This window comes from Pseudopodoces humilis, chromosome 7, assembly GCF_049639895.1.
Source record: "Pseudopodoces humilis isolate 2021_Gansu_Grassland_sample_001 chromosome 7, ASM4963989v1, whole genome shotgun sequence".
Classification (NCBI taxonomy): Eukaryota; Metazoa; Chordata; class Aves; order Passeriformes; family Paridae; genus Pseudopodoces; species Pseudopodoces humilis.
Window position 1 is genome coordinate 26,450,323 of NC_142206.1, and position 17,903 is coordinate 26,468,225.

At 40.9% G+C, this 17,903-nt stretch overlaps 1 protein-coding gene across 1 annotated transcript in view; it reads right to left on the minus strand.

Annotated features, from left to right (window-relative positions):
• Positions 1–3,076: 3,076 nt before the first annotated feature.
• Positions 3,077–17,903, minus strand: part of LOC102109599 (cytosolic phospholipase A2 epsilon-like) — a 33,109-nt gene continuing 18,282 nt past the window's right edge. The window contains exons 10-22 of the mRNA XM_088057432.1: positions 17,539–17,705; positions 17,338–17,424; positions 16,334–16,371; positions 14,350–14,497; positions 13,351–13,487; positions 12,152–12,374; positions 10,595–10,709; positions 9,325–9,462; positions 8,288–8,395; positions 6,915–7,106; positions 6,004–6,170; positions 4,485–4,671; positions 3,077–3,329 (exon numbers count right to left, since the gene is read on the minus strand). Of these exons, the coding sequence (XP_087913558.1) occupies positions 3,121–3,329; positions 4,485–4,671; positions 6,004–6,170; positions 6,915–7,106; positions 8,288–8,395; positions 9,325–9,462; positions 10,595–10,709; positions 12,152–12,374; positions 13,351–13,487; positions 14,350–14,497; positions 16,334–16,371; positions 17,338–17,424; positions 17,539–17,705 (1,916 nt within the window). The 3' untranslated portion in view covers positions 3,077–3,120. The remainder of the gene's footprint in view (positions 3,330–4,484; positions 4,672–6,003; positions 6,171–6,914; positions 7,107–8,287; positions 8,396–9,324; positions 9,463–10,594; positions 10,710–12,151; positions 12,375–13,350; positions 13,488–14,349; positions 14,498–16,333; positions 16,372–17,337; positions 17,425–17,538; positions 17,706–17,903) is intronic.

Sequence of the window (17,903 nt, forward strand, 5' to 3'; positions counted from 1 at the left end):
GTATTCCTTCCCTCTCCTTTACTATGGCTTGTTATTATTATTTTTGTGTATAGATGTAGAGTCCTGAAGCAATGACTTTCCTTAACTTAGCTCCACACCCATGAATACTTCTGCACCATTTTTCAGCTCACACTGACTCTGGCTGCAAACTAGCTGCATTTAAGTGCCCGTGTCTGACCCAATGAAACCTGCCAGCCAGATGCAAAACACAGCCCTGACCTCAAGCTGTCCTCCCCAAAGCCCTTGGCACAACTGTGACACCACTGCTGGGGCAGGACATCTGCCCCCGTCCACACACAGCTGATTCCTGTGCCATTGAAACTGGCATGGCTCACAGCTCACTGGGAGAGGATTAGAAAAGGCAAAGACTGTTGCATCATCAACAGATCATAACAGATCAAACTTTCTGGGGAAAGGGATTCTTTTGGCTTCCCCGCTTCCCCAGCACATCATCTCTGAGCAAAAAGATGCTCATTCCCTGAGCATTCTTGAGCTTACTGGTCAAACATTGCATACTGGTCAAGCCAGCGCAGGTCCCCTTTGCACATTGCCATGCAAAATAATACCATCAGTCATCACAGCCAACTTGGTAGAATAAATTTTTTGCCGTAGGGGACAGTATTTTGTGATGCCATGAAGGGATGTGTCTAAACACTTGGCATGTTTCCTCTGTGTACCAGCTCAACGATGAAATGCATTTTTCATTAGGTCACAGAAAAATGGCAGCATTGGCATCTGTCAGTCATGTTTAAAGACAATGCTTTACTATGACATCTCCTTGGAGGGCAAAAATATTAACCAGACTGTCCACCAGGACTGGGCCTCTGAGACTTTCACTCCCACAGTGCCAGTGGCCAAAAATCTCTCATTTTCATGGACGACATTTGCAATCCACATCAGAGACATCCCTTGCATGGGGGAGGGACCATGGCTCGCTCTGTACTCCTGCAATCTGGCTCTGAGACATTCCTTTATCCACGATGCTCACAGCAAGTATTTGGTATGTTCTTTGCAGAGATAAAAAGAGTTTTGTTTTCCAGGAACAAGGAATGTTCACACTGTGAACCTGAAGCATATTACTGAAATGCCTGAATATGTGCAGCAAGGCAGAATTTTCATTTTGCAAACAAGCCTTTATTGTCTTGTACTGTACACACAAAATTTTTGCATGTAAATAACATTTCTTCAGAACTGGAGGCGGCAAGAGTTTATGGCTAAAACCTGTGTTTTCTTTTTCACAACAGGGTTTTCAGGTAAAAATGGAGGTAATTCCCAGGATTATATGCAGAGCACATAGCATCATAATTCTGACTATGACTAGTGAAACTACCACAGAAGAAAAAATAAAAAAGAAAAAAAGAGAAGTGCATAGTTGTTCAAAACCGTATGTGTCAAACGTTAGTATTTATGCTGTGATCTTTAGGCTGGCAACATTAGGCTACAGTTGCACAAAAATGTAAGTTTTGTTTTGATGTAATAAATGACCAATGTGTTGGAAAAGTTATCGCGAACCAATTTGTAAAGATGATTTGTCATCACTCCTTGCTAAAATGAAATCCTCAAAGTGTCATTTTGTAACAAGCCAAACATTATTTGGCTGTGAATGAACCCTGTTATTTTCATGTTGGGTTCCCTGGGCTGACGAGGTAGGCAGTCTATTAAAAAGAAGTTATGTTTCAAAATAAATTTGTAAAATATTAACATGAAATGTTTCAACTTACCCAAGTATTTTCCCTGGTTTATTTTAGTCACATATTATAATATGTAGCTGATAGATTCTTTTCTGCCTGAATAGATTCTTTGTTCAAAATATTCCCAGCTGTCTTTAGGACACAAAACTTATAAATAGTGTGTTTTCAATTTGACTTGCTCCTGGAATGCAAAAGTAGTTATGGATTTATAATTTTTACAGCTCACCCTCAGCACAGTTCAGAACAGTTAATAAAAAGGCACTTTCAATAAAGAGGGAAAGGAAGTAAGTTTAAAAAAGCAAATGTATTTTGCATACCACAACAAATTTAATTGGTGTTTTTGTGCTAGATCCCACGCATGGTCTTCAGATTGTTTTAAGATGTTTAGGCTACTGACTTACTTATACTCAGTTTGTACAGGCAGAAGTAAACAAATAAGAAATTTTTTTTGATAGGCATATGACCTAAACTGTTGTACCAAGCAACACAGCAAAGTTTTCATTGTCTACTGAAAGTAAGATACTTTCAAGTACTTTTTTTTTTTTTTTTTAATTTAAGAATGGTATTTTATTATGAGAAGTAACCCAACAGGGAAAACAAGATCCAGGGTGTTTTATTTTGAAAGCTTCAAATTAAAGTGTTGAGGTTTTATATACTGTCTCAGTACAAACCAATTAAAACTGACATATATTAACAGGGAATTTTGATGTGCCCAAATTACACCCTTTGCTTTAAAAATAACATTTTACGTGAAAAGTCTTATGCCACTTCCTCCTAAGTTGCTCCTTCCCATCACATATGATTCATTCACAGCCCAAGAGAGCCCAGGATGTGGATGAGATCATGGAGCTGGTTGTGTGCACACACTTGTCCCTCTTCACTTTTCCAGCCTCCGTGGCTGTTCTTTGGGACACTTGCAAAACGGAGTTGACCAAGGGATCCATTACCAGCTTCCAGTTGTGTCTCAGGTTCTCTTTGTTTTCCAGGACAGGTCATATCTCGTGTTCCACAAAGCAGAATTGTGGGAGCAGAAGTTTATACTCCCTTCTTATGGCCTGTAGGTGTGTTGGCTGTGTTGTATAACTGTAGCGCTGTGGCGGTAAAAAATTATTTTCCTTTATAATTATTAAATAATTTTCCTATATATTATAATAAGTTATGCTTAAAATCACGCTATTTAAAAATATAACAAGTATTTTAGGCAAAGAGTGCTCTACAGACAACCTTAATTGATGAAACAAAACGTAAGTAAAAATTTCCCACACAATGTCTTTGCTTATAGAGACCACTTCTTGGGGATAGAAAAACCCCAGCAAACCACTGCACCAGCTGGGATAGTTTCTGTAGTGCAGAATGACGAGTGTTTGAAAAAGGTATGTCCCTTCTGGGTCCTAGAGCATGAAAAACTCCTCTGAGAAGATAAGGGCAATCAGCACATTTTCTGCCTTCTCCTTTGCATCGCTGTCTGCAAGGCCTGCATAATCATCTGAGAGTTGTTGAGGATGTTGTACTCGCTGAGATTCAGCAGCTTGCGGTAGTTCTCATCGGTGTATCTGACAGAGAACATGCAGTAGGGGGAACAGCAGCTGGTCAAATCAAGCTGGCCTTCGTCCATCTCTGAGCAACAGCGCTTCACACCTGGAGAGAAAGAGTTGTTGTTGCTGTGACATGATGCTTACCTTAATCAGTGTCAAACTGTCCATGAGGAGCAGGACTTTTCTCCTGACGAAAGTTCATAGGGTTTAAATGCAAACAGTGTAGCTCATATATCACCACCTTAGTCAAGAGAATATTGTGAGTCTGAAGTAAGGAGGGCACAAGAGAAAAGTGAGGGATGGTATCACAATGTTCATCTACAGCTTACTCAGAAACATCTGTCTCATTAAAGCCATTTATTGAAGTTATTAAAGTCATTATCAGACAAGGATGTCAGCCTGAAAGGGCACTCCAAAAGCCAATGTCCTTGCACTGCAGGTCTTAGCCTGGGCAGCTGGGATTTCCATGAACCTCAGATGAGGAAGATTAATTGCTAGTAAGAGAACAGAATTTAAGTGAGAAAGGAGCAATCAAAACATGTGGAAATGGAGAGTTCCTGCAATGCTGTATAAGGTTCAGTGCATCTGCCTGACCCATCTCTCCCTTTCTGATTTTTGTGTCACACAAATTCCACAACAGCAGCATTTTGGGCTTAACCTCCCTGCTACCAAGCATCAGAGAAAATGCATCCTAGTAACTTGCAGTAAAGGAGTACAAAGCAGGTGGCCTGGCAGAAAAAGAGTGACAGGCCCTGAACACATCACAGTCAGCAAAATGATCCCTGGGCTCATGCTAAACCAAAATGAGACACAGTGATCTTAACATTGCAGGAGTTCAGCCTGAAAGCCAAGTTCTTTCTCCCCCACGACTCATACATGACACTATGGTTCCTCAAGGGTAGAATTCAATACCCGAACAATAGACAATATATGCAGCAGGAAATAATCTGAGAGAGCTATACCTTTCAGGGGAAAAAAGCTTTTGCAATTAGGTAGGAACACTTCAAGTAACAAATGGGAGAGAGGTGAAGGTACACACCATCCAGAAGACACAGGCTGTGTTGGTTCTCTTAGAGACACAATGAAGACATGAGTGAACATAATAGCTTTGGTAGGAATGGGGAAAACAAGTTTAATTAGCTAGAGTGCTCCCCCATGAACCCAGAGAGCAAAGACAGCCAGCAGCAAAGAAGAAGTCCCTGAGTCACAAAAGCAGTGGTGTCTTTTGTTCAATGCTTTGCCACTACTTCTAACTTACCAGGTGCTTTGTACTCTTGGAAGGTATCATTCACAAGGGGAAGAAAAATCACAATTGGACATCCTGGCAAATCTGAATCTTGGAAGATGTAGCACTCCTTCAGATTTTTCTTATCTTCATCAGTCAAAGAAATTGTTGGGAATGGGATTTTCTGCTCTGAGTAGTATTTACACGCCTTATCTAGAGACTGGAGGATCACAAAAATGGTCAGCACTGGTAATCAACTTCATTGTCTAAAGGCCCCAAATTGTCATCTACAATTAAGGTTTAGTAGCTCAGATCCATAGGGTGAATTGCTTCTTATCAAGGGTTACTCTATATACAATTACCACACATAGTAACCACATTGCTAGTCACAACCTGTAAACACAATTTCAGAATTAAAGAGTTCACCCAGGACACTGTTTAAAAAAAAAAAAAAAATTGAAACAATTTGCAGAAGTTTAGGGTAAAGCATCAGCAAATGAAAGAGCCTGTGTTAACACATTATATAGAATTAACCAGAGAAGGAAATCACAACAGGAAAACGTTTAAGGTATCTTATGTGCTTGGAAGCCAGGAGATAAGAAAGTTAAGTTTCAATGTACAGTTATATCTCTGCCTGTGCAGTCATTATGGCACAGTGTTAATTGAGATTAATATTTTACTGAAAAAATCTGAAGCATTAGGCTATGCTATATCTTTTTCCTGAAATGTTTAATAAAACATCATGTCCTAATATGCACTACATTATTTACGCTGTACCATCTAATAGTGAACACTATCAAACAGAAAAAAGTTTCTACTACTTAAAATTGCAGCAGCCTTTTTTTTTTTAAGTTTTATCTAGACAATGAATGAGGCTGAAATAAAACTTAATTACATCTGTCTCATCCAACAGATGCTTATTAGTAGCTGTGCTTATTAGTAGCAGCACAGCTGTTCTCATTCTCAGAACGTAATTCTACTTAGGAAGGCCAAAGTGCTTAACAGTGAATTTTCAACTAACCTCAGTTTCTGACACAAAAAGATCCAAACTTCTTTTCTGCCTGCTCTTATAGACAGCTAATGAACTTTATCTCCATGAAATGAGTTTTCTACAGGAAGATGCTCATCACTGAATTTTACTTGTAGCATCTTATTTGTCAGCCCAGAAATTACCTGCTGCTGATATCCACTTAAGCCTTTTTATATTCTAACTTAAGTCAGAAGAAATCACTTCCTCATCTTTATGAATATTCCTATGCACTGTCTGGAAGCCTACTTGATTCAGCATAATGCAGAAGAGGCTCTTCCCATCATTCTGGAAAAGACCATGCTGACACCCCCTTGAATAATTCAACATGTTCATAAATGAGTAAGAAAGAGTCCAGGAATGGCAGGAAGAAATAGGAAAAGTATTAATCACTACAGTGAAAAATATAGGGCAATGCAGATGTTATAAACTGAACAACTGATACAACCAGCAGTTCTGGATGCTACAGGCTGGGCATTTACAAGTAAAAGGAGATACAACATATGGTAACAAGACCATCCTCACCGATGTATGTGATCCAGTAGTATAACTTAGATAGATGATGACATCCACTTCCCTCTGTGGCCTTAAAAGTGGTGCACTGCTGGTATTGATGAAAAATCCAGCATCTATCATGCCCAGCTGATCGGGATTTTGCATCAGCTGGTTGGGACGTGAGTCTAACACAGTGTCTAAAAGAAAAATAATTCTTGAATAAGAATAGATCTGCAGGTATTTTGACTGGAAAGAGAAGTGTAAGATGGAACTGATCATTCCAGAGGCCTGGTTTAATTTAATTGCCCCACCACTAGACCATCAAACAGGCATGAGAAGGACGGCAAAACACCTAAGTTCCTGTTCTGAAAAATCTGTGCTGTGTTTCCAGGCAATATATTGCATTAACATGTCACACCTATTAGTGCCAGTAAGCTACGTCTAATAATTAACCTACATCTGACTTGCTTCATTTTGGTTATTGTTTCATCTTCTATCTGTCATTGATTTGGAGAACAAAATATTTTCGATCCTGTATACATTTGAACTTATGCTTCCCCCTCAGTCCCCTCTTCTTTGGACTAGAAAACCCCATTCCTTTCCAGCTTTCTCTTATAGGTGATATTTTCTTGGATATTTCAGCTGCATCTGAAGTTAGAGGTATAATCTTGCCAAATTAAGCTTTCCCCCATGTTTTCTGCTCTCTGCCACTTTAAATTTGGATCAGTCAGCTTCAAGTCTACCCTCTCAGTCTGGACTGCAGAGGTCTCAGCTGAAGAAAACAAATATAAATATTAATTCTTCAATACCTGGCAACACTGAAGTTTTAGTGCCTCTTGGGAGGATTTTTATTCTCTCCCAAGCCTGACAGGCTTTTTTCCTGAATTCCCCACCCCAAAACTCCCCGAAAATGATGCCAGCTAAATATCAGTTGCCATCACCTTTCCACCGACAGAAGTGCTCGTTCTCCATGTAGCTGTTGTGCAGCTGGTAGCCCTTCAGGAAATTGTGGTGCTGGGCAACGGAGAAGCGGTCGGTCAGTGCCCCCCGAAGGGCACTGGACAGGACGCCAGGGGGGGTGTACATGCGAGTCCTCAGCTCGTGGGGTCTTGTGGGCAACACCGGGTCTTCATCTAGAGGAGGGGAGAAAAACTGGTGAACTGCTTGTTAACTTGTGCTCCTTCCTGGCTGCCCTGCTGCAAAGGAGCTCCCAGGGGCTCTTCCGGGATGATTCACTAAACACACACAAACTCTTCCGAGGGAAAGGAATGGCTGCTGGACGAAGCTCTGCTGATGGTCTTAAGCTTTGGCCTGAAGACAGTCCATCAGAAGCAATCTTTAGTCTTGGAAAAAGGACACCTTAAGGAAATTAGGCAATTCAGAAAATATTCTGTCAGAAGTTAAATATCCTCACCGGAAGATAACACGGAACAGATACAAGCATGGAGAAAATGGGGCTGATGAATAAGCTACTGCTCAGTCAGATGGGCAACACCAGCAACCACGGGGTCTATTGCAACAGTGACAGCTGCTACCCAATGATCACTCATGGCTACATGAGCACATGCTTAATCAGCAGAGTGAGAGCACCCCGGGAAAACCTGGGGCATACATTCATATTCAGAAACTATGGGTAGTTTAGGGGGTGGGTAGATGGCACATGGGTGAAAAGCAGAAATGTGGCGCAAGGTGAGGTTTCTAGAAATGACAATCTGCTTTGCCAGCCCAAGAGGCTGACAGTGCAGCAGGAGAGACCTGGTGGTTTCTGTGATTGCACATTGTAATTCTGTATTTTTCAGGATGTCTGTAATTATAGTTACTATCCTATCAAGCAATTTAGCAATAAAATCATGGTTTCTATATTGCTTCAGAACATACCCTCTGGGCCTCATTTATCTTTGTACCAGTATGAATCCAATGCAGTAATTACTGTACTGAGTAGTAAAATAAAAACCCAGGAAACATTGATTAACCAGGTTTATTCTCCGTATAGGCAGTAAAAAGTACCATATTCTCTGCTGTTGGTTCTTGGTTCTGTATGGCTAAGTGAGAACTGTAACGCCAAAACACTTCCTGGGAAATGTCTGACCCCTCTAAAACTTCCTCTAAAGGAACCAGTAGCACTTTAGTAATTTAGTAATTACAGCAGCTTTTCCCTGATTTCCTTCTTCCTATTACTCTATGCAGTGTGAGGAGAAGTCACTATCTCTTAGTAAGATCCTATGATGCCAGCTTCAGCAAAGTTGACAAGATGATGCCAAAAGCCACACAGGAAAATAAATGACCATAAATTAAAGGCTTAATAATTTCTCACCAACTTCATCTATTCTGTCTTGTGTCCATCTCTTCCAGAAGTCCTCTGAACTATGGGACAGTCCCCATATTTGTAAAAGGTTCACAGAAAATATACTGCTCCACATACCTGTAAAAGGAATTAGTGAACACAAGGACATATTTTAACAAGAAAATGCCCTCTACTTCTATTTTGACCTCCTGGCTCAATTTTTGAATGGGACTAACAGAGATATTTCTAACCTTCCATGCTGTTAAAATCCTCTTAACTTTCTTTGTCACTGATTCAAGTCATGCTACCATCAACTTCGTACCTAACCTACTACACGGCTCTGCCACATGGTAAAGAGAGCAAAGAATCTGAGGCAAGTAAAGGAGAAAAAAAGATACGCTTAAGAGGCAAAACAAAAAATTCAGATAACACATAGACTACAAACACATCATTTCCATCCTCATCTTCCTGTCTCTAGCTTGTCTTTTTCTGCACTTACTCTGATCAGTAACTCTTTCTGACACCCTGAATTGTTTCACAAGGGGATGAAGTGACTTGTCAGATGTTTGTAAGATGAGATCTCACACCACAGCTTGTAAAGGCTCACACATGCAGTGGGCTCCAGCTCCACTGTGCACTCTTTTCTCCATCCAGGATTACCCCTCTCAGCCTCGCCACAGGGGCATTGGTGGCTTTGTTGACAAAACAGAGTGCCACCATATCACCAGTCATTGTAAATTTAAATCTGACTAATCCAATTGGACTTAGGTTGGAGCGCATTCAGAGAGAAACCATAATAACCAAAGAAGTGGGAGCTATTACTTACTATGAAAGAATTAAGGATCTTCATCTATTCCATCTCTAAGACACAGACAATTCATCTACCAAGACAGTGCCAAGAAACTGGAAAAATCTGTGGGTTGCTTTACTGTATTCTTTTGGATAAACTACCACTCCCATTTCCCTGCAGGCAGTGTTCAGTATGTTAGGACAGAACTATCTACCCACTGGTTAACAGCATTTCACCCCCTCAAGTGCCTCTGTGTCAGGACAACGCTATACATCACCTTGAAGGTAGCAGATGCGGGATTCAGGGAGCTTTTTTAACAAGCGGCCCATGAAGAACTCGCTTCCGAAATGCTCCGTGCGAACAAACACGCCGTACTTCAGCAGTCCCACCTCATAGGGCGTGAACTCCACCCACTCTGCAATACAGCCACAATGGGACACTTAGAGGGCTCCCAGACAGGTGTGAGGAGAGGGGAAGCTGGGGCATACATTGGTCTCAGTTATGTTTAATATGCTGCCTTTGCAAAGCCTCACTCTTAAACGCAGATCTCCAGGGAGGCGTCTGAGCTTGGGCATGGTGGCGGATGAGGAGGCAGGAGCAGTTGTGCTGGTCATGCTGGTGCTGCTGGTGGCACACTGGGGGCATGGCAAGGCTCCAGGCCTTGCACACCCTCAAGGGTTCACACACCATCCAGGGTTTTCCAGCACGCATGCAATTTTGCTGTGCCCTTCCATACACCACGTCCAGGTGACAGTGCTTCACCAATACAGTTAATTTATCTTCCCTAAATAATTGTTTATGTACAAAGATGGGTAGTCAGCTCTTCAGAAATTATTTTTTCTGTAAGAGACCAATTATACTGTCTGTGTGTGATACTAATAGACCGAGAACTAGTTCTTGACTTTCTTGGATGTCTTCTCCAAGTGAAGTGCAGTTGTCTGATATAATCCCAGCATGAATGAAAACTGGGACAGAAATGTCATGAACCATAATTTCATTTTCATTCAGGAATGGTTCATTTTCTTGCCTCAACAGTAAAAAAAATTTGATCTGAATTTTTCTCTTCCCCTTCTCCTCCTGATCCTCCATAGGAAAGAAACACAAACAAACAAAACAATGAGAAAAGCAACAGATTCAGTCAGGAGCCTTCCCAAATTCTATCATAACTACGTGGTCATTCTTCATATTGAAACAATAACAGCCATTGAGAAAAAGCAATTATTGAATTATTGATATTTGAATTATTATATTGAATTATTGATAATTGAATTATTATAATTCAATTATCAATTGAATTATAGAATAATTCCAGTATTTCTCAAAACAGTCTTTCTGGCAGAATTTCTACTGTGTATGTCTAGATAGTGAAATGCTGCTCCCCAAAACCCTTGTATTCAAATTGTAAGGCATGGAGGTGATGGTTATTTCTCCAAAAAGCAACTAACACATCAGGATTGTTTTCTCCAAGCGCTACCACGAAGAGAAGAGTGATGAAGGGAATTTAGCTGCCAATTTTAGCCTCAGAGGATCTGAAACAACATCCTTACCTTTGAAATCATTGGTGCTGTAACTGTCCCGGACGCAGACTGACACGTAGATGGGCAGTGGGTTCTGGCCATCACACAGTGCTTCTTGCTGCTCTGAAAGCTTGTGGGGGTCTTTCTGGTTTTGAAGAAAAAGTGCTACGTGAGAGGAGATGGAAACAAACACTGGCCCCAGTGCAGGAGGAGCCTGGGAAGTTCCACCCCAGCACGCAGGACGCACCCTGGCTGCTCCACCACGCAGAGCACAGCAGGTACCCCCACCAACCATCCCTGAGCAGGCTCCCAGGCTCCAGCTCCTATCTATCTCCAGAAAGATAAGGAGGGAGACAACTATTTCTGTACACCTCTATAAGTCCCAGGAAGTATTGTCCTGACAAGTAGAAGGATGGGTGGGCTGCTCCTTAGGCTGAGGAGTGTAGTGAGCCATCCTTGCTCTTCTGAATCTGAAGGAAGCCCTTGAGCATGTTGATACTTAACTTCCTTTTCTACCACACGACAGCTATCACAGTCTACCCTCGCAAAGGGACTGAAATTTGGCAGCAAATTATTGCACCCCACCCGGCTTCTTTTCTGAAAAAGCATATTCTCATTGAAGAGGTTTATAAAAAACATGAAATCTCATGAACTACTGGAAAATTTAAGAGTAGCTTGCTCTGGAAGGTTCAGGAGAGGTTAATGGCTACACAGAAATAGTCAGCACTGCTCAAACGGGGAAATGCTTGGTTAAATTGCAAGGGGGACCACATCTAGCTGAAGAGAGGCATCTATTTAGCTCACACTTTTGTTTAATACCTAGTATTCCTCTCTATGCATTTATGTTCTGTTTACATATACATAATGCTATATATGTACTTACATAAAAATAAACCCAAATAAATGGTTGAACAACTGTAGGATTTCTGCCCCCATTGGAGGACACTTCTGCTCAATCCTCAACCACTCATCCTTTCCCATTTTCCAAGTGCCGAAGCACACATCCTGTAATTGTGATCCCCTTGGGGAGAAAAGGAAGTGGACTGCTTTACTGTAGGGGTAGAAACCCCTTCAAGTAACAGAAAAGCAAATTTGAAATTACTTATAAAAAATAAGTATCACTTAAACCATGTGAGCAGTGCTTCTGAGGAAAAGCAAAATATGTACTTGCCTCCACTGTATTTGCATATCAAGTTTCCTGCCAGTGGATGCAACTCACTGAGCATTCTAGCTGTTTCAGGATTGCTTGAGATAGTTTTCACATTGTTGAGATTACTCTTCTTTGCATTTTGAACTCTTTTTGCATGAGTAATTTGCATCTCAGATTCACTTCCCAAGACTGCCTTCACTTCCACTTAAATACCAGCCAGAGTTGAAATGGCTGCATACACAACTGAATTTATTAGCACATAGGATGCATTTATTTCTAAGTAAACTATTAAAGGAGTCTTAAAAATCTGCTATTTTGTTAACATAGAGAATTCCCCTCTGCTTTGAGGCACATTCTCTGAAATGATGGACTAGTTTCCTCTCCATCCACTAAGGGGAAAACACATGGTTCTTTAAGAAATGGAATATATATCATACCCCATCGTTTAGTAAGTACTCAATCATGAGACCCCAAAGATCTATAAATGATGTCCTGTATCCCTCTTCTTTCCTCTGGCAAAGCTGCTTGTTGTAGTACTTCATGCGATCCATGGAGAAACAGCCCATCTTGCATTTTGTTGCTTGTTTTTGGGCTTCACCAATATGTGAGTCCAGGTCCTTCTGTGACCAGTAGGCATCTCTGTATAAGTTGGCCATGGTCCTGGAGAAAGACAATACAGAAGTCGAAAGGAGCAAAAAAAGACTGGAAATGTGCTTTGAGAACAGAAGTTTACATTCAGGGATTCCCTTCTGCTCACACATACTCTGGTTCAGCTGCTCCATCCAGCAGAATGAACACTCTAGAATTTCTATGACAGTTTTTCAAAATGGCCCTGAAGAATGAGGTGGGGTTTTTATGTTCTTGACCTTTTTTTTATTTTTTTATTTAAGCAGAACTGGCAGAAGGTTAAGGGATAAAACTGCCATGTGTGAACATAGGTATATTTGTAAAGCACAAAGAATTATAATAAATTTTCTTTGTTTGTTTTTCAGAACCTTAAACTCATTCATATTAGCAGCTGCCTCTTGGCTCGATTCACTTAGTGTTAATCTTATGGTATCACTGTGCTTTATTTTAACATCATCCTCTATTTTACCAACCTCCTCTGCGTGGAACAATCAGACATTAGGCAGCCTTAGATTCTGTGAGCAGGGAATAAACTGCCCAGAGAAACACAAAACTGGCAGGTTGCAGGGGTAAGTGTGCACTGTCCAGCAGTTCTTTCCAGCTGGAAATCAGAGCCAGTCTTGGAAGTTAATGGGACCACAACAGCTGGGATTCAGTGGAGAAAGGAAGATGCATGATGATATGGGCATCCACAGTTACATCCACAGTAACTATTTTCCAGAAAGCATCTTGATGAGTGTAATTGTCATGTACACATTTAACTGCTGCACGTGTGGAGTTGACAAGCACAGTAAAGAACTGCTTATAGAAAAAGTGTGCACCAAATTGAGCTAGTATTTAATGGCCTGTTACTGAGAAACTTGTTTATATGATGTTTGAAGAAAAGCTCCTGATCTCATCTGCTTTTAGAAGCTACTCTCTGCAGCAGTGTGACCCTCAAAGAAGCTACTCTCTGCAGCAGTGTGACCATCAAAAGGCCTGACCAGGCCTCCTGCTCAAGCTGGCTTACCATGTGGTGCCGGACAGCCCGCTGATGTACGTCACACAGTCCAGGAGATTTAACTTCTTGAGTCCCATGAGGCTGCCATACAATCCTGTCATTGACTTCAGCCCTCCGCCTGTCGTGATGATAGCCACAACAGGGACCTGTTGGGCACAGGGAGGATGGGACATGCACACTGGTAGCATTCAGCACTGCAACCCACACTGCAATGGGGTCTGGTCACCACAGCCAGCCCAGGTCCCGATCTCAGAGCCCAGGTCCCTTTTCAGAAGGAAAGACTCCAAAACCAAGCAACAACTGCTACTGCCACTTATTTCCCTTTGGTTCATAGATTAACCCAAACTTGGGATTCTTGCCCATCTCTAGGGCAAATACAGGCACAGATGAACAAGAAAAAACATCCTGTGGAAGCAACAACGTATTTTCTATGCATCTCTCATTCCACCACTCTTCTTATTTCACAAATTGACTACTTCTGTATGAAAATCTGCATGCCAATCCCATGAAGAAATACACTCAGTTCACAGCCACTGTTGTTAAGCTACCTTCAGCAGTACTGTTATTCTTCAGTATCTTGAAGTTATTTTAAAATAAATTATATTTATTTTAAGGAATTTCAAAACTGCAAGAAACAGAAGATATAAGAAGCACTCAAAGATGTTAGTCCTAAACTCTCACAAAGTAGTAAAACTGGAAAAAGGGAAAAAAAATCTTTGCTGTGTAATATATCCAGTATTTCTGAATCAAGCCAGTTATTAGCTCAGCATGGCAGGAATGAACACACCTCAACTATGAGAAATTCCAAATTGATAGTACTGCGGGATGGTGACTGCAGCTAGTGTTTTCAACAACAGACCTTGGCAGCAGAAGCAAATGTACTCAAGACACATGGACCAGCTGGTACCTGCACAACAGATACGTGTGGCCTGTTTTGCTGACCGCTCATTTACAGGAGTACAAGAAAGCACTAGAGATTCAAGTTCTCTTCCCTCAGCACACACGTACTTCTTGATCCTGCAGATCGTGTGGTAGGTGAAAAACATTTTTGAGAGCACTTGCTACATATCTCTTTCTCTTCCCCAGGAAAGCCATCTCTTCAGAACATAAGTTAAACCCAAAGCGCATGTCCAGGTCTTGGTGGCATGAGCAATTACTAAGATAAAAAAAGACACATATATTAAATATTGACACACCATAATCTTAGGGCATTGATCAAAGATAATCTACAGGACCCTTCCCTTCAAACAGGATGATGCAACATGACAGGAGCAAGAGAGAACAATTTTACTGTTTTTAAAAGTAAGAAACTTATGTCAATTAGTAAGATTAACTAATGGCATTATGCCCAATTATTGCTAATTGGAAGAAACCATTAAAAAAAATTAAATTAATATTCTACAACTAAAACACCGACAAGTTTAGAAAATCCATGCAGATGCTCAAGAGTAAAAGTATCGATTCCTATTTCACAGGTTATTTTCTCATTCGAAATCTAAAATAACACTCAATTTTCAAAGACTGGCATTTTCAATGTGAATGAAAATTCTCCTTTTGAGCAAGTGGAGTGGGAAGGCATCCCCCTCTAGCGGTGAGCACCGCTGGGGAGGCTGGCTGGGAACCCAGCCTGCTGCAGAGACCTCGGGGACACCCAGCCCCGGGATGGGCAGAGATGGGTCACGGGGCAGGATTCCAGCCCTGCAGCTCTGCTGTGGCTACTATTGCACAGGCTGTTCCAGGGGTCAACGCTGGAAGTTCTATTCTACATCAGCCTTGACTCAAAAATTGTAAGGCATATCCTCTCCCAGAGGAAGACTTCACTGGTGTCTATTTTGAAATCGAGTAAGTCATTCCTAAAGGGACCACAATTGTAGTTTATTTCCCTGGGCATTTGTGCTCTTCTGCCCACTAATCTCCCTCCTGGCCCTTCCTGCCCTGCTCCTACAAGACATCAATAGGCAAGAGACGGTCATGGTCAGGTCAGAGCTACCTGGCCAGGCATTGTCAAATGCCAGGGGTTTGCATTTTCTTCCAAAGACAGAACCTCTCTCTTCTACTGGGTCCATAATTTCTATGAAACTAGTAAAGAAATGTAATTATGAACTTTCTCCACCACCAGATTTGGATAAAATCAGACAAATTATTATAACTTTATTTGTAAATGAATACACACAATGGGAATTGAGTTAGGTGGAGCTGCAAAAGCCAGTTTCTATTGTAAATCAAGATCCAAACAAACTGCTTCTAAAGTTCACTGAAAGTAAAATAAATAAGCAGGAGGTGTTTTTCCTGTTGTGGAATAACACTGATTTTCCTGTTATCACTGTCCACTTTCTGTTTTGAAATGAATGACAAAAAATTCAGTTTGAATTCAAAATTATTTTTTTCCTTTTCTTTCTTAGTCAGACACACGCACATAAAAATACCAGTTTGCTCAGTTCTGTGTGTTCCATACAGCTATGGATAACCTGAAGTATCTCCATGTTTACTGATGAGTATCAATGACACATCTACAGATGTCAAAGCACAAGTTAACTTGTCTACCTTAGTTTCTACTCAATATATAAGTGGACTTAACAGAATACAAGGTTCATCATTGCTGAATATTGATAGTAAGGCAAAAAATAATTCCTAATTCCTGATTAAATTAAACTTTTACATCTGACTATTCTTTTTTGTTGTTGTTGCCAGCTAGCTTTGTTGTTTTTGTGAATTCCAGAGACTGACATTGACCAAAGAAAAAATTCTGTGGTCAGAAGGAAAGGGATAATGCTGAAATAAATACATGTTTATTTCAGTGCTTCATCAACTGATTAAAGACAAATCTTCTTATGGCTAATTATGTATTATATATTGTGCATGTATTTTATGTTTTATTATAAGCACATTCTAGTTTTCAGACTGAGAATGCTTGCTTGTGTCATTTCCATGTGGCTAAAACAATATCAAAATCCATGAACCAAGTCTTAAGGAATAGAAGAAAATTTCTTACCAAGGTTTTGCTGTCACATTCAAGTCAAATCTTTTCTCCTGGAAAACAAGAATGTGTAATTTTTTAATTTTGAATTTTATATTTTCCCTTTCTGTCTTGGGGTCAGAGCTTGATTTATACCCCAGCAAGGTCTGGCAATCACAAGCTTTAATGTCTGAGATCTTGGCATATATTTCCAAAAGCATTTACTTATTAGTGAAATATCCCTACCTACAGATCCTAAATCTTTCCAGGCTGCAGAAACCATTAAGCATCCTGGTATAAGAGGTTTCTGAGACTCATGCAGCAGCTCCCACTTCCTGTACTACTCATAAGCTTTCTGCAGCACTCTGAATTACCATTGTTTGTGTGTTCCATTCTTCATGCTCTAGTACACAGCACAGCTTTGACATCCTGGCCATAGTCTCACAGTTAAGAGACTGCAAAGTCTGCATTTGCTTCTGCCCACACTTTATCCTCTCTTAAAAATCATTATTTCAACCTTCCTATTAAGTGATTAAATGTGTTTTGTTCTGAGAGGATATCTTAATGGCTCTTTTAAATCAATATTCTCATTATATTATTTAAAATACATACTCTATGACTAATATTTTCAGCCTATTTCAATATATTGTCCTCTTAAATATATGGTTGACTAAGGACAGGTTTACTGATATTTTCCTCTTCTGTGCCCAAGAAGCAACTTTCAGTTTGGATCCTAAGCAAAGGGGGAGTCAGTAAGTCTTTGGGTAAACAGGGAGAGATGTTCTGAAGGAAGTATGATATTTTCTTACGTCTTTGTAGGTCTCTGTCTCTACTAGTGGCACGTACTGGAGATTAGTACAGTATTTGTGCACCTGCCTCTGTGGAGAAAACATCTGGAGAAACAAAGCTCCTGTTTTCTCAAAGTCTAATCAGAAATCAGAACACTTCTGATACTCTTAGCAGCCATCTGGGACAACAGTGTGAGGAACTGTTTCTGTTTGAGTGACCCTTTATTACCAACACCTGGAAGTGATGCTTACCTCTGCAATGGTTGTTTTCCTTCCCATGGGCAGCGAGTTCAGCATCACGACTGGGGAGCCCGTCTCTGTGCTGTACCTGCAGGACCACTGGCAAAACAACAAGCTTTAGGACAAAACCAGGAATGGGTTTACCCTCTCCTTCCTCCCACTTTCTTGAGAGCCACTGAAAATCCCTCCATCACCGAGGCCACTCCAACATACAGGGTGGTAGCGCCTCTTCTTTGGCAGCATGACATCCAGGGTTGGCTCTGCGTACTTGATGTAGTGGAACTCGATGGGACACGACGGGCTGACAACTCCATTGGGGCCCAGCATGATATCCTGAGTCCCCTGGAAGGAGCCCTTCACAGTGAGGGAAAGTTCCTTCTCTAAAGTAGCAAAACAAAGATGACAAACGTTAATACGATTAACCAGAAAAATGTGCTAGCTTGATTAAAACTGGGGTGCAGGTGGCACAGCTTTGCCCAGAGCAAAGTGCTGGAACTAAAGTGAAAGGAGCAAAGTGGATGCTCTTCTGATAGAAAGGGGACTCTGAATATTCCTGCTGTGATATAGAACTGGGATTT